The sequence below is a fragment of the Oncorhynchus mykiss genome, chromosome 2 (genome assembly GCF_013265735.2).
Source record: "Oncorhynchus mykiss isolate Arlee chromosome 2, USDA_OmykA_1.1, whole genome shotgun sequence".
NCBI classification, from domain to species: Eukaryota; Metazoa; Chordata; class Actinopteri; order Salmoniformes; family Salmonidae; genus Oncorhynchus; species Oncorhynchus mykiss.
In genome coordinates, this window is record NC_048566.1 from 16,344,809 (window position 1) to 16,366,974 (window position 22,166).

Sequence of the window (22,166 nt, forward strand, 5' to 3'; positions counted from 1 at the left end):
CACACACACACACACACCCACCCACACACCCACTCACAGCTGTAGTAGTAGTGGTGTCCGGGGAGGAACTCGAAGCCCAGAGAGAAGGGGGTGAAGCGCTGGATCTTCTCTGAGAAGCGGACAGGGCCGAAGGGGGCACGGGGGATGTTACACTCCCACCTCTTGATGGCCCCCTGGGTCTCCACACAGCCCTTGAACCCCCCCTCAGCCACCAGGTACAGGGCCAGGCTGTCTGGTGGGGCCTGGGGGTAGGCCTCCTCACTGGGGGGAGACAGGTGAGGGTAGTGGGGGCAGTAGATATCCAGGTAGTCATTGAGATTCACCTGGATGGACAGATCCCCTCCCGTCAATCTGAGACAGGAGGAAAGAGAGAGAGAGAGAAGGAAAGAGAGAAGGAAAGAGAGAGAGGAAAGAGAGAGAGAGAAGGAAAGAGAGCGAGAGAGAGAAGGAAAGGGAGAGAGAAGGAAAGGGAGAGAGAAGGAAAGGAAGAGAGAAGGAAAGGGAGAGCGAAGGAAAGGGAGAGCGAAGGAAAGGGAGAGAGAAGGAAAGGGAGAGAGAAGGAAAGGGAGAGGAGAGAGAGAGGAAAGAGAGAGAGAGCGAGAAGGAAAGAGAGAGAGGAAAGAGAGAGAGGAAAGAGAGAGAAAGGAGAGAGGAGAGAGAGAGAAAGGAGAGAGAGAGAAGGAAAGAGAGAGAGACCGAAGGAAAGAGAGAGAGACCGAAGGAAAGAGAGAGAGACCGAAGGAAAGAGAGAGAGACCGAAGGAAAGAGAGAGAGAGGAAAGAGAGAGACAGAAGGAAAGAGAGAGAGACCGAAGGAAAGAGAGAGAGACCGAAGGAAAGAGAGAGAGATCGAAGGAAAGAGAGAGAGATCGAAGGAAAGAGAGCGAGAGAGAGAGAGGAAAGAGAGAGAGACCGAAGGAAAGAGAGAGAGAGAGAGGAAAGAGAGAGAGAGAAGGAACGAGAGAGAGAAGGAAAGAGAGAGAGAAGGAAAGAGAGAGAGAAGGAAAGAGAGAGAGAGAAAGGAAAGAGAGAGAGAAGGAAAGAGAGAGAGAGAAAGGAAAGCGAGAGAGAGAAAGGAGAGAGCGAGAGAGAAGGAAAGAGAGCGAGAGAGAGAAGGAAAGAGAGAGAGAGAAGGAGAGAGAGAGAGGAGAGAGAGAGAGAGGGAAAGGGAGAGAGAAGGAAAGGGAGAGAGAGGAGAGAGAGAAGGAAAGAGAGAGACAGAAGGAAAGAGAGAGAGAGAGAAAGGAGAGAGAGAAAGAAGGAGAGAGAGAGAGAAGGAAAGAGAGAGAAGGAAAGAGAGCGAGAGAGAGAAGGAAAGAGAGAGAAGGAAAGAGAGAGAGAAGGAAAGAGAGAAAGGAGAGAGAAGGAAAGAGAGAGAGAAGGAAAGAGAGAAAGGAGAGAGAAGGAAAGAGAGAGAGAGAAGGAAAGAGAGCGAGACAGAAGGAACAAGAGAGAAGGAAAGAGAGAGAGAAGGAAAGAGAGAGAGAGAGAAGGAAAGAGAAAGAGAGAGAAGGAAAGAGAGCGAGTGAGAGAGAAGGAAAGAGAGCGAGAGAGAGAAGGAAAGAGAGCGAGAGAGAGAAGGAAAGAGAGCGAGAGAGAAGGAAAGAGAGCGAGAAGGAAAGAGAGCGAGAAGGAAAGAGAGCGAGAGAGAAGGAAAGAGAGCGAGAAGGAAAGAGAGCGAGAGAGAGAAGGAAAGAGAGCGAGAGAGGGAAAGAGAGAGAGAAAGAGAGCGAGAGAGAGAAGGAAAGAGAGCGAGAGAGAGAAGGAAAGAGAGCGAGAGAGAGAAGGAAAGAGAGCGAGAGAGAGAAGGAAAGAGAGCAGGAGAGAGAGAGAGAAGGAAAGGGAGAAGGAGAGAGAGAGAGAAGGAAAGGGAGAGAGAAGGAAAGGGAGAGAGAGGAGAGAGAGAGGAAAGAGAGAAGGAAAGAGAGAGACAGAAGGAAAGAGAGAGAGAGAAAGGAGAGCGAGAGAAAGGAGAGAGAGAGAAGGAAAGAGAGAGAAGGAAAGAGAGCGAGAGAGAAGGAAAGAGAGCGAGAGAGAAGGAGAGAGAGAGAAGGAAAGAGAGAAAGGAGAGAGAAGGAAAGAGAGAGAGAGAAGGAAAGAGAGAAAGGAGAGAGAAGGAAAGAGAGAGAGAGAAGGAAAGAGAGAGCGAGAGAGAGAAGGAAAGAGAGAGCGAGAGAGAGAAGGAAAGAGAGAGCGAGAGAGAGAAGGAAAGAGAGCGAGAGAGAGAAGGAAAGAGAGCGAGAGAGAGAAGGAAAGAGAGCGAGAGAGAGAAGGAAAGAGAGCGAGAGAGAGAAGGAAAGAGAGCGAGAGAGAGAAGGAAAGAGAGCGAGAGAGAAGGAAAGAGAGCGAGAGAGAGAAGAGAAAGAGAGAGAAGGAAAGAGAGCGAGAGAGAGAAGGAAAGAGAGCGAGAAGGAAAGAGAGCGAGAAGGAAAGAGAGCGAGAAGGAAAGAGAGCGAGAGAGAAGGAAAGAGAGCGAGAGAGAAGGAAAGAGAGCGAGAGAGAAGGAAAGAGAGCGAGAGAGAAGGAAAGAGAGCGAGAGAGAAGGAAAGAGAGCGAGAGAGAAGGAAAGAGAGAGAGAGAGAAGGAAAGAGAGCGAGAGAGAAGGAAAGAGAGCGAGAGAGAAGGAAAGAGAGAGAGAGAAGGAAAGAGAGCGAGAGAGAGAAGGAAAGAGAGAGAGAGAAAGGAGAGCGAGAGAAAGGAGAGAGAGAGAAGGAAAGAGAGAGAAGGAAAGAGAGAGAAGGAAAGAGAGAGAAGGAAAGAGAGCGAGAGAGAGAAGGAAAGAGAGAGAGAAGGAAAGAGAGAAAGGAGAGAGAAGGAAAGAGAGAGAGAGAAGGAAAGAGAGAGAGAGAGAAGGAAAGAGAGAGCGAGAGAGAGAAGGAAAGAGAGCGAGAGAGAGAAGGAAAGAGAGCGAGAGAGAGAAGGAAAGAGAGCGAGAGAGAGAAGGAAAGAGAGAGCGAGAGAGAGAAGGAAAGAGAGCGAGAGAGAGAAGGAAAGAGAGCGAGAGAGAGAAGGAAAGAGAGCGAGAGAGAGAAGGAAAGAGAGCGAGAGAGAGAAGGAAAGAGAGCGAGAGAGAGAAGGAAAGAGAGCGAGAGAGAGAAGGAAAGAGAGCGAGAGAGAGAAGAGAAAGAGAGAGAAGGAAAGAGAGCGAGAAGGAAAGAGAGCGAGAAGGAAAGAGAGCGAGAAGGAAAGAGAGCGAGAGAGAAGGAAAGAGAGCGAGAGAGAAGGAAAGAGAGCGAGAGAGAAGGAAAGAGAGCGAGAGAGAAGGAAAGAGAGAGAGAGAGAAGGAAAGAGAGCGAGAGAGAAGGAAAGAGAGCGAGAGAGAAGGAAAGAGAGAGAGAGAAGGAAAGAGAGCGAGAGAGAGAAGGAAAGAGAGCGAGAGAGAGAAGGAAAGAGAGCGAGAGAGAGAAGGAAAGAGAGCAAGAGAGAGAAGGAAAGAGAGCGAGAGAGAGAAGGAAAGAGAGCGAGAGAGAGAAGGAAAGAGAGCGAGAGAGAGAAGGAAAGAGAGCGAGAGAGAGAAGAGAAAGAGAGAGAAGGAAAGAGAGCGAGAAGGAAAGAGAGCGAGAAGGAAAGAGAGCGAGAAGGAAAGAGAGCGAGAAGGAAAGAGAGCGAGAAGGAAAGAGAGCGAGAAGGAAAGAGAGCGAGAAGGAAAGAGAGCGAGAAGGAAAGAGAGCGAGAGAGAAGGAAAGAGAGCGAGAGAGAAGGAAAGAGAGCGAGAGAGAAGGAAAGAGAGCGAGAGAGAAGGAAAGAGAGCGAGAGAGAAGGAAAGAGAGCGAGAGAGAAGGAAAGAGAGCGAGAGAGAAGGAAGAGAGAGAGGGAAGGAAAGAGAGCGAGAGAGAAGGAAAGAGAGAGAGAGAGAAGGAAAGAGAGCGAGAGAGAACGAAAGAGAGCGAGAGAGAGAAGGAAAGAGAGCGAGAAGGAAAGAGAGCGAGAAGGAAAGAGAGCGAGAAGGAAAGAGAGCGAGAAGGAAAGAGAGCGAGAAGGAAAGAGAGCGAGAAGGAAAGAGAGCGAGAAGGAAAGAGAGCGAGAAGGAAAGAGAGAGAGCGAGAAGGAAAGAGAGAGAGCGAGAAGGAAAGAGAGAGAGCGAGAAGGAAAGAGAGAGAGCGAGAAGGAAAGAGAGAGAGCGAGAAGGAAAGAGAGCGAGAAGGAAAGAGAGCGAGAAGGAAAGAGAGAGAGAAGGAAAGAGAGAGAGAGAGAAGGAAAGAGAGAGAGAGAGAAGGAAAGAGAGAAGGAAAGAGAGCGAGAGAGAAGGAAAGAGAGCGAGAGAGAAGGAAAGAGAGCGAGAGAGAAGGAAAGAGAGCGAGAGAGAAGGAAAGAGAGCGAGAGAGAAGGAAAGAGAGAGAGAGAGGAGGAAAGAGAGAGAGAAGGAAAGAGAGAGAGAGAAGGAAAGAGAGCGAGAGAGAGAAGGAAAGAGAGCGAGAGAGAGAAGGAAAGAGAGCGAGAAGGAAAGAGAGCGAGAAGGAAAGAGAGCGAGAAGGAAAGAGAGCGAGAGAGAAGGAAAGAGAGCGAGAGAGAAGGAAAGAGAGCGAGAGAGAAGGAAAGAGAGAGAGAGAGAAGGAAAGAGAGAGAGAGAGAAGGAAAGAGAGAGAGAGAAGGAAAGAGAGAGAGAGAGGGAAAGAGAGAGCGAGAGAGAGAAGGAAAGAGAGCGAGAGAGAGAAGGAAAGAGCGAGAGAGAGAAGGAAAGAGAGCGAGAGAGAGAAGGAAAGAGCGAGAGAGAGGGAAAGAGAGCGAGAGAGAGGGAAAGAGAGCGAGAGAGAGGGAAAGAGAGCGAGAGAGAGGAAAGAGAGAAGGAAAGAGAGAGACAGAAGGAAAGAGAGAAAGGAGAGAGAGAGAAAGGAGAGAGAGAGAAAGAAGGAGAGAGAGGAGGAAAGAGAGAGAAGGAAAGAGAGCGAGAGAGAGGAGGAAAGAGAGCGAGAGAGAGGGAAAGAGAGCGAGAGAGAGAAGGAAAGAGAGAGAGAGAAGGAAAGAGAGAGAGAGAGAGAAGGAAAGGGAGAGAGAAGGAAAGGGAGAGAGAAGGAAAGGGAGAGAGAAGGAAAGGGAGAGAGAAGGAAAGGGAGAGAGAGGAGAGAGAGAGAGAGGAGAGAGAGGAAAGAGAGAGAGACAGAAGGAAAGAGAGAGAGAGAGAGGAGAGCGAGAAAGAAAGAGAGAGAAAGAAAGAGAGAAGGGAGAGAGAGAGAGAGAAGGAAAGGGAGAGAGAGAGAGAAGGAAAGGGAAAGAGAGAGAAGGAAAGAGAGAGAAGGAAAGAGAGAGAAGGAAAGAGAGAGAAGGAAAGAGAGAGAAGGGAAGGGAGAGAGAGAGAAGGAAAGGGAGATAGAGAAGGAAAGGGAGAGAGAAGGAAAGGGAGAGAGAGGAGAGAGAGAGGAAAGAGAGAGAAGGAAAGAGAGAGAGACAGAAGGAGAGAGAGAGAGAGAGGAGAGAGAGAGAAAGGAGAGAGAGAGAGAGAAGGAAAGAGAGAAGGAGAGAGAGACAGAAGGAGAGAGAGAGAAGGAAAGAGAGAGAAGGGAAGGGAGAGAGAGAGAAGGAAAGGGAGAGAGAAGGAAAGGGAGAGAGAAGGAAAGGGAGAGAGAGGAGAGAGAGAGGAAAGAGAGAGAAGGAAAGGGAGAGAGAAGGAAAGGGAGAGAGAAGGAAAGGGAGAGAGAAGGAAAGGGAGAGAGACAGAAGGAAAGGGAGAGAGACAGAAGGAAAGGGAGAGAGACAGAAGGAAAGGGAGAGACAGAAGGAAAGGGAGAGAGAAGGGAGAGAGAAGGAAAGGGAGAGACAAGGAAAGGGAGAGACAGAAGGAAAGGGAGAGAGACAGAAGGAAAGGGAGAGAGAAGGGAGAGAGAAGGAAAGGGAGAGAGAAGGAAAGAGAGCGAGAAGGAAAGAGAGCGAGAAGGAAAGAGAGCGAGAAGGAAAGAGAGCGAGAAGGAAAGAGAGCGAGAGAGAAGGAAAGAGAGCGAGAGAGAAGGAAAGAGAGCGAGAGAGAAGGAAAGAGAGCGAGAGAGAAGGAAAGAGAGAGAGAGAGAAGGAAAGAGAGCGAGAGAGAAGGAAAGAGAGCGAGAGAGAAGGAAAGAGAGAGAGAGAAGGAAAGAGAGCGAGAGAGAGAAAGGAGAGCGAGAGAAAGGAGAGAGAGAGAAGGAAAGAGAGAGAAGGAAAGAGAGAGAAGGAAAGAGAGAGAAGGAAAGAGAGCGAGAGAGAGAAGGAAAGAGAGAGAGAAGGAAAGAGAGAAAGGAGAGAGAAGGAAAGAGAGAGAGAGAAGGAAAGAGAGAGAGAGAGAAGGAAAGAGAGAGCGAGAGAGAGAAGGAAAGAGAGCGAGAGAGAGAAGGAAAGAGAGCGAGAGAGAGAAGGAAAGAGAGCGAGAGAGAGAAGGAAAGAGAGCGAGAGAGAGAAGGAAAGAGAGCGAGAGAGAGAAGGAAAGAGAGCGAGAGAGAGAAGGAAAGAGAGCGAGAGAGAGAAGAGAAAGAGAGAGAAGGAAAGAGAGCGAGAGAGAGAAGGAAAGAGAGCGAGAAGGAAAGAGAGCGAGAAGGAAAGAGAGCGAGAAGGAAAGAGAGCGAGAAGGAAAGAGAGCGAGAAGGAAAGAGAGCGAGAAGGAAAGAGAGCGAGAAGGAACGAGAGCGAGAAGGAAAGAGAGCGAGAGAGAAGGAAAGAGAGCGAGAGAGAAGGAAAGAGAGCGAGAGAGAAGGAAAGAGAGCGAGAGAGAAGGAAAGAGAGAGAGAGAGAAGGAAAGAGAGCGAGAGAGAAGGAAAGAGAGCGAGAGAGAAGGAAAGAGAGAGAGAGAAGGAAAGAGAGCGAGAGAGAGAAGGAAAGAGAGCGAGAGAGAGAAGGAAAGAGAGCGAGAGAGAGAAGGAAAGAGAGCAAGAGAGAGAAGGAAAGAGAGCGAGAGAGAGAAGGAAAGAGAGCGAGAGAGAGAAGAGAAAGAGAGAGAAGGAAAGAGAGCGAGAAGGAAAGAGAGCGAGAAGGAAAGAGAGCGAGAAGGAAAGAGAGCGAGAAGGAAAGAGAGCGAGAAGGAAAGAGAGCGAGAAGGAAAGAGAGCGAGAAGGAAAGAGAGCGAGAAGGAAAGAGAGCGAGAGAGAAGGAAAGAGAGCGAGAGAGAAGGAAAGAGAGCGAGAGAGAAGGAAGAGAGAGAGGGAAGGAAAGAGAGCGAGAGAGAAGGAAAGAGAGAGAGAGAGAAGGAAAGAGAGAGAGAGAAGGAAAGAGAGCGAGAGAGAGAAGGAAAGAGAGCGAGAGAGAGAAGGAAAGAGAGCGAGAAGGAAAGAGAGCGAGAGCGAGAAGGAAAGAGAGCGAGAAGGAAAGAGAGCGAGAAGGAAAGAGAGCGAGAAGGAAAGAGAGCGAGAAGGAAAGAGAGCGAGAAGGAAAGAGAGCGAGAAGGAAAGAGAGCGAGAAGGAAAGAGAGCGAGAAGGAAAGAGAGCGAGAAGGAAAGAGAGCGAGAAGGAAAGAGAGCGAGAAGGAAAGAGAGAGAGCGAGAAGGAAAGAGAGAGAGCGAGAAGGAAAGAGAGAGAGCGAGAAGGAAAGAGAGCGAGAAGGAAAGAGAGAGCGAGAAGGAAAGAGAGAGAGAGAGAAGGAAAGAGAGAGAGAGAGAAGGAAAGAGAGAAGGAAAGAGAGCGAGAGAGAAGGAAAGAGAGAAGGAAAGAGAGCGAGAGAGAAGGAAAGAGAGCGAGAGAGAAGGAAAGAGAGCGAGAGAGAAGGAAAGAGAGCGAGAGAGAAGGAAAGAGAGCGAGAGAGAAGGAAAGAGAGAGAGAGAGGAGGAAAGAGAGAGAGAAGGAAAGAGAGAGAGAGAAGGAAAGAGAGCGAGAGAGAGAAGGAAAGAGAGCGAGAGAGAGAAGGAAAGAGAAAGAGAGAGAAGGAAAGAGAGCGAGAGAGAGAAGGAAAGAGAGCGAGAAGGAAAGAGAGCGAGAAGGAAAGAGAGCGAGAAGGAAAGAGAGCGAGAGAGAAGGAAAGAGAGCGAGAGAGAAGGAAAGAGAGCGAGAGAGAAGGAAAGAGAGCGAGAGAGAAGGAAAGAGAGAGAGAGAAGGAAAGAGAGAGAGAGAAGGAAAGAGAGAGAGAGAAGGAAAGAGAGAGAGAGAGGGAAAGAGAGAGAGAGAGAGAGAAGGAAAGAGAGCGAGAGAGAGAAGGAAAGAGCGAGAGAGAGAAGGAAAGAGAGCGAGAGAGAGAAGGAAAGAGCGAGAGAGAGGGAAAGAGAGCGAGAGAGAGGGAAAGAGAGCGAGAGAGAGGAAAGAGAGAAGGAAAGAGAGAGACAGAAGGAAAGAGAGAAAGGAGAGAGAGAGAAAGGAGAGAGAGAGAAAGAAGGAGAGAGAGAGGAGGAAAGAGAGAGAAGGAAAGAGAGCGAGAGAGAGGAGGAAAGAGAGCGAGAGAGAGGGAAAGAGAGCGAGAGAGAGAAGGAAAGAGAGAGAGAGAAGGAAAGAGAGAGAGAGAGAGAAGGAAAGGGAGAGAGAAGGAAAGGGAGAGAGAAGGAAAGGGAGAGAGAAGGAAAGGGAGAGAGAAGGAAAGGGAGAGAGAAGGAAAGGGAGAGAGAGGAGAGAGAGAGAGAGGAGAGAGAGGAAAGAGAGAGAGACAGAAGGAAAGAGAGAGAGAGAGAGGAGAGCGAGAAAGAAAGAGAGAGAAAGAAAGAGAGAAGGGAGAGAGAGAGAGAGAAGGAAAGGGAGAGAGAGAGAGAAGGAAACGGAAAGAGAGAGAAGGAAAGAGAGAGAAGGAAAGAGAGAGAAGGAAAGAGAGAGAAGGAAAGAGAGAGAAGGGAAGAGAGAGAAGGGAAGGGAGAGAGAGAGAAGGAAAGGGAGATAGAGAAGGAAAGGGAGAGAGAAGGAAAGGGAGAGAGAGGAGAGAGAGAGGAAAGAGAGAGAAGGAAAGAGAGAGAGACAGAAGGAGAGAGAGAGAGAGAGGAGAGAGAGAGAAAGGAGAGAGAGAGAGAGAGAAGGAAAGAGAGAAGGAGAGAGAGACAGAAGGAGAGAGAGAGAAGGAAAGAGAGAGAAGGGAAGGGAGAGAGAGAGAAGGAAAGGGAGAGAGAAGGAAAGGGAGAGAGAAGGAAAGGGAGAGAGAAGGAAAGGGAGAGAGAGGAGAGAGAGAGGAAAGAGAGAGAAGGAAAGGGAGAGAGAAGGAAAGGGAGAGAGAAGGAAAGGGAGAGAGAAGGAAAGGGAGAGAGACAGAAGGAAAGGGAGAGAGACAGAAGGAAAGGGAGAGAGACAGAAGGAAAGGGAGAGAGACAGAAGGAAAGGGAGAGAGAAGGGAGAGAGAAGGAAAGGGAGAGACAAGGAAAGGGAGAGACAGAAGGAAAGGGAGAGAGACAGAAGGAAAGGGAGAGACAGAAGGAAAGGGAGAGACAGAAGGAAAGGGAGAGAGAAGGGAGAGAGAAGGAAAGGGAGAGACAAGGAAAGGGAGAGACAAGGAAAGGGAGAGACAGAAGGAAAGGGGGACAGAAGGAAGGGAGACAGAAGGAAAGGGAGAGAAGGATAAAGAGGAAAAGAGATTAAGCATCAACATTCCACAATAACGATCAAACACAGTAAAATACAATGCTGTCAGTCAGAGAAAGAGAGACGGATGGAGAGAAGAGCTGGATGGTTGATAGTCTAAATAACTGTGGGCCTGGAGGAGAGATGGAGACAAGAAAGATGGATAAATCATCAATATTCCACATAACCATTACAAGGTGATAAAGCAACATAATGTAGAGCCACATGTATTACTTGTTTTGGTGTCTGATACTTTGTAATGACATAGCTGGGAGCAGTACCAGGACAACCAACCGACAGAGAGAGAACGACCGAGAGAGAACGAGAGCGAGAGAGAGAGAACGAGAGCGAGAGAACGAGAGCGAGAGAACGAAAGAGGCCCAACAATGCTAATTAAGAAGAAAAAAGGGAGTCGGAACAGAACAATGTGGACTTGACTCTGACACACACTAGGGCCTCCAGTCAAGGCTGGCTGGTTCTGGGCATAACAACATGGGGCCAGACATGAGCAGTACGGTGTCGAAGGGCCTTAGTGAATTGAGGAGACGCAGCCTAATCTAACAGTAGTCCACTAGTGGAGAGAGAAGCAGCATATCTAACAGTCCTCCACTAGTGGAGAGAGAAGCAGCATATCTAACAGTCCTCCACTAGTGGAGAGAGAAGCAGCATATCTAACAGTCCTCCACTAGCGGAGAGAGAAGCAGCATATCTAACAGTCCTCCACTAGCGGAGAGAGAAGCAGCATATCTAACAGTCCTCCACTAGTGGAGAGAGAAGCAGCATATCTAACAGTCCTCCACTAGTGGAGAGAGAAGCAGCATATCTAACAGTCCTCCACTAGCGGAGAGAGAACAACAGACTGGCCAGTATGTCCACCAGTCTGCAGAATATTAATCCTTAAAAGTTTATTGATGGTGGAAGGTGGCCGAGCTACAGCAGTGTTTGTCAGACCATGAGATATCCCGAAAATCTGACTAATCACAAAAACGTCTAGCGTCTGAACAGTTTGGTCTACAAACTATTTCACTCTATGGAAAGGAGAGGCTCTTACAAAGACTATGGTGTTCTCCATTTTACACTACGACCCCCACAAGTGTCAAGGGACTGGCAGGACAAAGTTTGGGGAACCCTGGGCTATAGTAGTAAATGCCAAATACAATAGTCTATCAAACATATTTTTTTTGGGGGGGGGGATACCTAAAGGGGCAGAGAGAGAAAGAAGTAGATATGTAGAGCAGTGATAGTCAATGTGAGAATGGGAGCGAGGGATGAAGTGTGTGATGAAACAAAAAAACATGACAAGAAAAGTAAGCAAGAGACGGAAGGAAGTAAGGAGAAGTATGAGGGGAAGAGATAGTGTGTATAAAGGGAGGTAGAATGGCATGCCATAAGGAGAAGTATGAGGGGAAGAGATAGTGTGTATAAAGGGAGGTAGAATGGCATGCCATAAGGAGAAGAATGAGGGGAAGAGATAGTGTGTATAAAGGGAGGTAGAATGGCATGCCATAAGGAGAAGAATGAGGGGAAGAGATAGTGTGTATAAAGGGAGGTAGAATGGCATGCCATAAGGAGAAGTATGAGGGGAAGAGATAGTGTGTATAAAGGGAGGTAGAATGGCATGCCATAAGGAGAAGAATGAGGGGAAGAGATAGTGTGTATAAAGGGAGGTAGAATGGCATGCCATAAGGAGAAGTATGAGGGGAAGAGATAGTGTGTATAAAGGGAGGTAGAATGGCATGCCATAAGGAGAAGTATGAGGGGAAGAGATAGTGTGTATAAAGGGAGGTAGAATGGCATGCCATAAGGAGAAGAATGAGGGGAAGAGATAGTGTGTATAAAGGGAGGTAGAATGGCATGCCATAAGGAGAAGTATGAGGGGAAGAGATAGTGTGTATAAAGGGAGGTAGAATGGCATGCCATAAGGAGAAGTATGAGGGGAAGAGATAGTGTGTATAAAGGGAGGTAGAATGGCATGCCATAAGGAGAAGTATGAGGGGAAGAGATAGTGTGTATAAAGGGAGGTAGAATGGCATGCCATAAGGAGAAGAATGAGGGGAAGAGATAGTGTGTATAAAGGGAGGTAGAATGGCATGCCATAAGGAGAAGTATGAGGGGAAGAGATAATGTGTATAAAGGGAGGTAGAATGGCATGCCATAAGGAGAAGAATGAGGGGAAGAGATAGTGTGTATAAAGGGAGGTAGAATGGCATGCCATAAGGAGAAGTATGAGGGGAAGAGATAGTGTGTATAAAGGGAGGTAGAATGGCATGCCATAAGGAGAAGAATGAGGGGAAGAGATAGTGTGTATAAAGGGAGGTAGAATGGCATGCCATAAGGAGAAGAATGAGGGGAAGAGATAGTGTGTATAAAGGGAGGTAGAATGGCATGCCATAAGGAGAAGTATGAGGGGAAGAGATAGTGTGTATAAAGGGAGGTAGAATGGCATGCCATAAGGAGAAGAATGAGGGGAAGAGATAGTGTGTATAAAGGGAGGTAGAATGGCATGCCATAAGGAGAAGTATGAGGGGAAGAGATAGTGTGTATAAAGGGAGGTAGAATGGCATGCCATAAGGAGAAGTATGAGGGGAAGAGATAGTGTGTATAAAGGGAGGTAGAATGGCATGCCATAAGGAGAAGAATGAGGGGAAGAGATAGTGTGTATAAAGGGAGGTAGAATGGCATGCCATAAGGAGAAGTATGAGGGGAAGAGATAGTGTGTATAAAGGGAGGTAGAATGGCATGCCATAAGGAGAAGTATGAGGGGAAGAGATAGTGTGTATAAAGGGAGGTAGAATGGCATGCCATAAGGAGAAGTATGAGGGGAAGAGATAGTGTGTATAAAGGGAGGTAGAATGGCATGCCATAAGGAGAAGAATGAGGGGAAGAGATAGTGTGTATAAAGGGAGGTAGAATGGCATGCCATAAGGAGAAGTATGAGGGGAAGAGATAATGTGTATAAAGGGAGGTAGAATGGCATGCCATAAGGAGAAGAATGAGGGGAAGAGATAGTGTGTATAAAGGGAGGTAGAATGGCATGCCATAAGGAGAAGTATGAGGGGAAGAGATAGTGTGTATAAAGGGAGGTAGAATGGCATGCCATAAGGAGAAGAATGAGGGGAAGAGATAGTGTGTATAAAGGGAGGTAGAATGGCATGCCATAAGGAGAAGAATGAGGGGAAGAGATAGTGTGTATAAAGGGAGGTAGAATGGCATGCCATAAGGAGAAGTATGAGGGGAAGAGATAGTGTGTATAAAGGGAGGTAGAATGGCATGCCATAAGGAGAAGTATGAGGGGAAGAGATAGTGTGTATAAAGGGAGGTAGAATGGCATGCCATAAGGAGAAGTATGAGGGGAAGAGATAATGTGTATAAAGGGAGGTAGAATGGCATGCCATAAGGAGAAGTATGAGGGGAAGAGATAGTGTGTATAAAGGGAGGTAGAATGGCATGCCATAAGGAGAAGAATGAGGGAAGAGATAGTGTGTATAAAGGGAGGTAGAATGGCATGCCATAAGGAGAAGTATGAGGGGAAGAGATAGTGTGTATAAAGGGAGGTAGAATGGCATGCCATAAGGAGAAGTATGAGGGAAGAGATAGTGTGTATAAAGGGAGGTAGAATGGCATGCCATAAGGAGAAGTATGAGGGGAAGAGATAGTGTGTATAAAGGGAGGTAGAATGGCATGCCATAAGGAGAAGAATGAGGGGAAGAGATAGTGTGTATAAAGGGAGGTAGAATGGCATGCCATAAGGAGAAGTATGAGGGGAAGAGATAGTGTGTATAAAGGGAGGTAGAATGGCATGCCATAAGGAGAAGTATGAGGGGAAGAGATAGTGTGTATAAAGGGAGGTAGAATGGCATGCCATAAGGAGAAGTATGAGGGGAAGAGATAGTGTGTATAAAGGGAGGTAGAATGGCATGCCATAAGGAGAAGTATGAGGGGAAGAGATAGTGTGTATAAAGGGAGGTAGAATGGCATGCCATAAGGAGAAGTATGAGGGGAAGAGATAATGTGTATAAAGGGAGGTAGAATGGCATGCCATAAGGAGAAGTATGAGGGGAAGAGATAGTGTGTATAAAGGGAGGTAGAATGGCATGCCATAAGGAGAAGAATGAGGGGAAGAGATAGTGTGTATAAAGGGAGGTAGAATGGCATGCCATAAGGAGAAGTATGAGGGGAAGAGATAGTGTGTATAAAGGGAGGTAGAATGGCATGCCATAAGGAGAAGTATGAGGGAAGAGATAGTGTGTATAAAGGGAGGTAGAATGGCATGCCATAAGGAGAAGTATGAGGGGAAGAGATAGTGTGTATAAAGGGAGGTAGAATGGCATGCCATAAGGAGAAGAATGAGGGGAAGAGATAGTGTGTATAAAGGGAGGTAGAATGGCATGCCATAAGGAGAAGTATGAGGGGAAGAGATAGTGTGTATAAAGGGAGGTAGAATGGCATGCCATAAGGAGAAGTATGAGGGGAAGAGATAGTGTGTATAAAGGGAGGTAGAATGGCATGCCATAAGGAGAAGTATGAGGGGAAGAGATAGTGTGTATAAAGGGAGGTAGAATGGCATGCCATAAGGAGAAGTATGAGGGGAAGAGATAGTGTGTATAAAGGGAGGTAGAATGGCATGCCATAAGGAGAAGTATGAGGGGAAGAGATAATGTGTATAAAGGGAGGTAGAATGGCATGCCATAAGGAGAAGTATGAGGGGAAGAGATAGTGTGTATAAAGGGAGGTAGAATGGCATGCCATAAGGAGAAAGAGGAGAGGTGACCATGGACAAAGTGAGAGGCTCATGAGAATAAGACAGGAAAAAGAGAGAAAGTCAGTCAGGCGATGAGGGGAGGATAAAAGAAAGTAGAGACAAAAGAGTTGAGTTTTAATTAGTGACCCAGGAGAGTCTGGCTGTAGACAGAGGAGAGGGAGACAGAACTTCTGTGAGTGTAATGTTTACTGTTCATTTAAAAAAAATAGTTTATCATCTACTTCACTTGTAAACATATGTTTCCCATGCCAATAAAACCCTTTGAATAGAAATTGAGAAAAGAGATCAAGAGTGAGTGAGGTACAGTAGAGAGCATGAGGTCGAGAAAGAGAGAGGAGGAGATGGACTTTAATTGGTCTCCACTCCACACTGAGCACATGAGGGGGGGATGAGGGGGGCAGGGATAGAAAGAGAGAGAAAAAGAGAAATAAAAGACAGGATGTGTGTCTCAGCGGCAAGTTCAGATCTGTCAGTGGGAGTCTTTATCGGGGAGCGACAGAGCGAGGGAGGGAGGGAGAGAGGACAAGTGCAAGGAGTCACTGTAGGGGGAAAAGGAGAGCATGGAGAGAGAGAGAGGGGGGGGGGGTCTCAAGTTAAGTGGGTGGACAGAGAAAAGAGCCCCAAAATGACTGGGACATCAGAAAGAGAGAACAGAGGAAACTAAATGAACACAGCGAGAGGTCACAAAGAGAGAGTAAGAAGGATTAACGGAGAGCGAGAGGACAGAAAATGGTTACAATGTGAGCAGTATGTGTGTCAGGAAGGATTTCCATTTCCCATGTGGAATACAGCCCCAATATCAAGTCAAACGCCTCGGTCACTGATCACCCACCCTGGTTGCAGAGAGTTGCAGGGTGTGCAGACTTTAGTTCCAGCCTAGTACTCACACACCTGGTTTAACTAATAAAGGACTTAGATTATTAGTTGATTGGTTGAAACAAGTGAGCTAGATCTGGGTTGGGGAAAACTGCATGCTAAAAGTGAAGTGGACCAATAGATTTGAAACATGTCAGAAAACACAGTTAGTAGAGAGGTGCCGTAGACTTCAACAGTTAGTAGAGGTGCCGTAGACTTCAACAGTTAGTAGAGAGGTGCCGTAGACTTCAACAGTTAGTAGAGAGGTGCCGTAGACTTCAACACAGTTAGCAGAGAGGTGCCGTAGACTTCAACAGTTAGTAGAGGTGCCGTAGACTTCAACAGTTAGTAGAGAGGTGCCGTAGACTTCAACAGTTAGTAGAGAGGTGCCGTAGACTTCAACACAGTTAGCAGAGAGGTGCCGTAGACTTCAACACAGTTAGCAGAGAGGTGCCGTAGACTTCAACACAGTTAGTAGAGAGGTGCCGTAGACTTCAACACAGTTAGTAGAGAGGTGCCGTAGACTTCAACAGTTAGTAGAGAGGTGCAGTAGACTTCAACAGTTAGTAGAGAGGTGCCGTAGACTTCAACAGTTAGTAGAGAGGTGCAGTAGACTTCAACAGTTAGTAGAGAGGTGCCGTAGACTTCAACACAGTTAGTAGAGAGGTGCCGTAGACTTCAACAGTTAGTAGAGAGGTGCCGTAGACTTCAACAGTTAGTAGAGAGGTGCCGTAGACTTCAACACAGTTAGCAGAGAGGTGCCGTAGACTTCAACACAGTTAGCAGAGAGGTGCCGTAGACTTCAACACAGTTAGTAGAGAGGTGCAGTAGACTTCAACAGTTAGTAGAGAGGTGTCGTAGACTTCAACAGTTAGTAGAGAGGTGCCGTAGACTTCAACAGTTAGTAGAGAGGTGCAGTAGACTTCAACAGTTAGTAGAGAGGTGCAGTAGACTTCAACAGTTAGTAGAGAGGTGCAGTAGACTTCAACAGTTAGTAGAGAGGTGCCGTAGACTTCAACAGTTAGTAGAGGTGCAGTAGACTTCAACAGTTAGTAGAGAGGTGCCGTAGACTTCAACACAGTTAGTAGAGAGGTGCCGTAGACTTCAACAGTTAGTAGAGAGGTGCAGTAGACTTCAACAGTTAGTAGAGAGGTGTCGTAGACTTCAACAGTTAGTAGAGAGGTGCCGTAGACTTCAACAGTTAGTAGAGAGGTGCAGTAGACTTCAACAGTTAGTAGAGAGGTGCAGTAGACTTCAACAGTTAGTAGAGAGGTGCAGTAGACTTCAACAGTTAGTAGAGAGGTGCCGTAGACTTCAACAGTTAGTAGAGGTGCCGTAGACTTCAACAGTTAGTAGAGAGGTGCCGTAGACTTCAACACAGTTAGCAGAGAGGTGCCGTAGACTTCAACACAGTTAGCAGAGAGGTGCCGTAGACTTCAACACAGTTAGTAGAGAGGTGCAGTAGACTTCAACAGTTAGTAGAGAGGTGTCGTAGACTTCAACAGTTAGTAGAGAGGTGCCGTAGACTTCAACAGTTAGTAGAGAGGTGCAGTAGACTTCAACAGTTAGTAGAGAGGTGCAGTAGACTTCAACAGTTAGTAGAGAGGTGCAGTAGACTTCAACAGTTAGTAGAGAGGTGCCGTAGACTTCAACAGTTAGTAGAGGTGCAGTAGACTTCAACAGTTAGTAGAGAGGTGCCGTAGACTTCAACACAGTTAGTAGAGAGGTGCCGTAGACTTCAACAGTTAGTAGAGAGGTGCAGTAGACTTCAACAGTTAGTAGAGAGGTGTCGTAGACTTCAACAGTTAGTAGAGAGGTGCCGTAGACTTCAACAGTTAGTAGAGAGGTGCAGTAGACTTCAACAGTTAGTAGAGAGGTGCAGTAGACTTCAACAGTTAGTAGAGAGGTGCAGTAGACTTCAACAGTTAGTAGAGAGGTGCAGTAGACTTCAACAGTTAGTAGAGAGGTGCAGTAGACTTCAACAGTTAGTAGAGAGGTGCAGTAGACTTCAACAGTTAGTAGAGAGGTGCAGTAGACTTCAACAGTTAGTAGAGAGGTGCCGTAGACTTCAACAGTTAGTAGAGGTGCAGTAGACTTCAACAGTTAGTAGAGAGGTGCCGTAGACTTCAACAGTTAGTAGAGGTGCCGTAGACTTCAACAGTTAGTAGAGGTGCAGTAGACTTCAACAGTTAGTAGAGAGGTGCCGTAGACTTCAACAGTTAGTAGAGGTGCAGTAGACTTCAACAGTTAGTAGAGAGGTGCCGTAGACTTCAACAGTTAGTAGAGGTGCCGTAGACTTCAATACAGTTAGAGGTGTCGTAGACTTCAACACCGTTAGTAGAGAGGTGCCGTAGACTTCAACACAGTTAGTAGAGAGGTGCCGTAGACTTCAACAGTTAGTAGAGAGGTGCCGTAGACTTCAACAGTTAGTAGAGGTGCCGTAGACTTCAATACAGTTAGAGGTGTCGTAGACTTCAACACCGTTAGTAGAGAGGTGCCGTAGACTTCAACACAGTTAGTAGAGAGGTGCCGTAGACTTCAACAGTTAGTAGAGAGGTGCAGTAGACTTCAACAGTTAGTAGAGAGGTGCAGTAGACTTCAACAGTTAGTAGAGAGGTGCCGTAGACTTCAACAGTTAGTAGAGAGGTGCAGTAGACTTCAACAGTTAGTAGAGAGGTGCAGTAGACTTCAACAGTTAGTAGAGAGGTGCCGTAGACTTCAACAGTTAGTAGAGAGGTGCCGTAGACTTCAACAGTTAGTAGAGAGGTGCAGTAGACTTCAACACAGTTAGAGGTGCCGTAGACTTCAACAGTTAGTAGAGAGGTGCCGTAGACTTCAACAGTTAGTAGAGAGGTGCCGTAGACTTCAACACAGTTAGTAGAGGTGCCGTAGACTTCAACAGTTAGTAGAGAGGTGTCGTAGACTTCAACACAGTTAGTAGAGAGGTGCCGTAGACTTCAACAGTTAGTAGAGGTGCCGTAGACTTCAACACAGTTAGTAGAGGTGCCGTAGACTTCAACACAGTTAGTAGAGGTGCCGTAGACTTCAACACAGTTAGTAGAGGTGTCGTAGACTTCAACACAGTTAGTAGAGGTGCCGTAGACTTCAACAGTTAGTAGAGAGGTGTCGTAGACTTCAACACAGTTAGTAGAGAGGTGCCGTAGACTTCAACACAGTTAGTAGAGAGGTGTCGTAGACTTCAACACAGTTAGTAGAGAGGTGCCGTAGACTTCAACAGTTAGTAGAGAGGTGCCGTAGACTTCAACAGTTAGTAGAGAGGTGCCGTAGACTTCAACACAGTTAGCAGAGAGGTGCCGTAGACTTCAACAGTTAGTAGAGGTGCCGTAGACTTCAACAGTTAGTAGAGAGGTGCCGTAGACTTCAACAGTTAGTAGAGAGGTGCCGTAGACTTCAACAGTTAGTAGAGAGGTGTCGTAGACTTCAACACAGTTAGTAGAGAGGTGCCGTAGACTTCAACAGTTAGTAGAGAGGTGCCGTAGACTTCAACACAGTTAGTAGAGGTGCCGTAGACTTCAACACAGTTAGTAGAGGTGTCGTAGACTTCAACACAGTTAGTAGAGGTGCCGTAGACTTCAACAGTTAGTAGAGAGGTGTCGTAGACTTCAACACAGTTAGTAGAGAGGTGCCGTAGACTTCAACAGTTAGTAGAGGTGCCGTAGACTTCAATACAGTTAGAGGTGTCGTAGACTTCAACACCGTTAGTAGAGAGGTGCCGTAGACTTCAACACAGTTAGTAGAGAGGTGCCGTAGACTTCAACAGTTAGTAGAGAGGTGCCGTAGACTTCAACAGTTAGTAGAGGTGCCGTAGACTTCAATACAGTTAGAGGTGTCGTAGACTTCAACACCGTTAGTAGAGAGGTGCCGTAGACTTCAACACAGTTAGTAGAGAGGTGCCGTAGACTTCAACAGTTAGTAGAGAGGTGCAGTAGACTTCAACAGTTAGTAGAGAGGTGCAGTAGACTTCAACAGTTAGTAGAGAGGTGCCGTAGACTTCAACAGTTAGTAGAGAGGTGCAGTAGACTTCAACAGTTAGTAGAGAGGTGCAGTAGACTTCAACAGTTAGTAGAGAGGTGCCGTAGACTTCAACAGTTAGTAGAGAGGTGCCGTAGACTTCAACAGTTAGTAGAGAGGTGCAGTAGACTTCAACACAGTTAGAGGTGCCGTAGACTTCAACAGTTAGTAGAGAGGTGCCGTAGACTTCAACAGTTAGTAGAGAGGTGCCGTAGACTTCAACACAGTTAGTAGAGAGGTGCCGTAGACTTCAACAGTTAGTAGAGGTGCCGTAGACTTCAACACAGTTAGTAGAGGTGCCGTAGACTTCAACACAGTTAGTAGAGGTGCCGTAGACTTCAACACAGTTAGTAGAGGTGTCGTAGACTTCAACACAGTTAGTAGAGGTGCCGTAGACTTCAACAGTTAGTAGAGAGGTGTCGTAGACTTCAACACAGTTAGTAGAGAGGTGCCGTAGACTTCAACACAGTTAGTAGAGAGGTGTCGTAGACTTCAACACAGTTAGTAGAGAGGTGCCGTAGACTTCAACAGTTAGTAGAGAGGTGCCGTAGACTTCAACACAGTTAGTAGAGGTGCCGTAGACTTCAACACAGTTAGTAGAGGTGTCGTAGACTTCAACACAGTTAGTAGAGGTGCCGTAGACTTCAACAGTTAGTAGAGAGGTGTTGTAGACTTCAACACAGTTAGTAGAGAGGTGCCGTAGACTTCAACAGTTAGTAGAGAGGTGTCGTAGACTTCAACACAGTTAGTAGAGAGGTGCCGTAGACTTCAACAGTTAGTAGAGAGGTGCCGTAGACTTCAACACAGTTAGTAGAGGTGCCGTAGACTTCAACACAGTTAGTAGAGGTGTCGTAGACTTCAACACAGTTAGTAGAGGTGCCGTAGACTTCAACAGTTAGTAGAGAGGTGTCGTAGACTTCAACACAGTTAGTAGAGAGGTGCCGTAGACTTCAACAGTTAGTAGAGAGGTGCCGTAGACTTCAACACAGTTAGTAGAGGTGCCGTAGACTTCAACACAGTTAGTAGAGGTGTCGTAGACTTCAACACAGTTAGTAGAGAGGTGCCGTAGACTTCAACACAGTTAGTAGAGGTGCCGTAGACTTCAACACAGTTAGTAGAGAGGTGTCGTAGACTTCAACACAGTTAGTAGAGGTGCCGTAGACTTCAACACAGTAGAGGTGTCGTAGACTTCAACACAGTTAGTAGAGGTGTCGTAGACTTCAACACAGTTAGTAGAGGTGCCGTAGACTTCAACATAGTTAGTAGAGGTGCCGTAGACTTCAACACCGTTTGCAGAGGTGCCGTAGACTTCAACACAGTAGAGGTGTCGTAGACTTCAACACAGTTAGTTGAGGTGTCGTAGACTTCAACACAGTTAGTAGAGGTGCCGTAGACTTCAACATAGTTAGTAGAGGTGCCGTAGACTTCAACACCGTTTGCAGAGGTGCCGTAGACTTCAACACAGTTAGCAGAGAGGTGCAGTAGACTTCAACACAGTTAGTAGAGGTGCCGTAGACTTCAACACAGTTAGTAGAGGTGCCGTAGACTTCAACACAGTTAGTAGAGGTGCCGTAGACTTCAACACAGTTAGTAGAGAGGTGCAGTAGATTTCAACACAGTTAGTAGAGGTGCCGTAGACTTCAACACAGTTAGTAGAGAGGTGCCGTAGACTTCAACACAGTTAGTAGAGAGGTGCCGTAGACTTCAACACCGTTAGTAGAGGTGTCGTAGACTTCAACACAGTTAGTAGAGAGGTGCCGTAGACTTCAACACAGTTAGTAGAGAGTTGCCGTAGACTTCAACACAGTTAGTAGAGAGGTGCCGTAGACTTCAACACAGTAGAGGTGTCGTAGACTTCAACACAGTTAGTAGAGGTGCCGTAGACTTCAACACAGTTAGTAGAGGTGTCGTAGACTTCAACACAGTTAGTAGAGCTGTCGTAGACTTCAACACAGTTAGTAGAGAGTTGCCGTAGACTTCAACACAGTTAGAGGTGTCGTAGACTTCAACACAGTTAGTAGAGGTGCCGTAGACTTCAACACAGTTAGTAGAGGTGTCATAGACTTCAACACAGTTAGTAGAGGTGTCGTAGACTTCAACACAGTTAGTAGAGGTGCCGTAGACTTCAACACCGTTTGCAGAGGTGCCGTAGACTTCAACACAGTTAGCAGAGGTGCCGTAGACTTCAAAACAGTTAGCAGAGAGGTGCAGTAGACTTCAACACAGTTAGTAGAGGTGCCGTAGACTTCAACACAGTTAGTAGAGAGGTGCAGTAGACTTCAACAGTTAGTAGAGAGGTGTCGTAGACTTCAACACAGTTAGTAGAGAGGTGCAGTAGACTTCAACACAGTTAGTAGAGATGCCGTAGACTTCAACACAGTTAGTAGAGGTGCCGTAGACTTCAACACAGTTAGTAGAGTGGTGCCGTAGACTTCAACACAGTTACTAGAGAGTTTACAGTAGACTTCAACACAGTTAGTAGAGGTGCCGTAGACTTCAACACAGTTAGTAGAGGTGTCGTAGACTTCAACACAGTTAGTAGAGAGGTGCCGTAGACTTCAACACAGTTAGTAGAGGTGCCGTAGACTTCAACACAGTTAGTAGAGAGGTGCCGTAGACTTCAACACAGTTAGTAGAGAGGTGCCGTAGACTTCAACACAGTTAGTAGAGAGGTGCCGTAGACTTCAACACCGTTAGTAGAGGTGTCGTAGACTTCAACACCGTTAGTAGAGGTGCCGTAGACTTCAACACAGTTAGTAGAGGTGCCGTAGACTTCAACACAGTTAGTAGAGAGGTGCCGTAGACTTCAACACAGTTAGTAGAGAGGTGCCGTAGACTTCAACACAGTAGAGGTGTCGTAGACTTCAACACAGTTAGTAGAGGTGTCGTAGACTTCAACACAGTTAGTAGAGAGGTGCCATAGACTTCAACACAGTAGAGGTGTCGTAGACTTCAACACAGTTAGTAGAGGTGCCGTAGACTTCAACATAGTTAGTAGAGGTGCCGTAGACTTCAACACCGTTTGCAGAGGTGCCGTAGACTTCAACACAGTAGAGGTGTCGTAGACTTCAACACAGTTAGTTGAGGTGTCGTAG

The 22,166-nt window shown here is 46.9% G+C and overlaps 1 protein-coding gene across 3 annotated transcripts in view; it reads right to left on the bottom strand.

Moving 5' to 3' along the window:
* Window positions 1-22,166, bottom strand: part of LOC110536191 (ephrin-A4-like) — a 124,089-nt gene that overhangs the window by 21,391 nt on the left and 80,532 nt on the right. For all 3 annotated transcript variants that reach the window (XM_036939603.1, XM_036939594.1, XM_036939585.1), the window contains one exon: window positions 38-351. In XM_036939603.1, coding sequence (XP_036795498.1) covers window positions 38-351 — 314 coding nt within the window. The remainder of the gene's footprint in view (window positions 1-37; window positions 352-22,166) is intronic.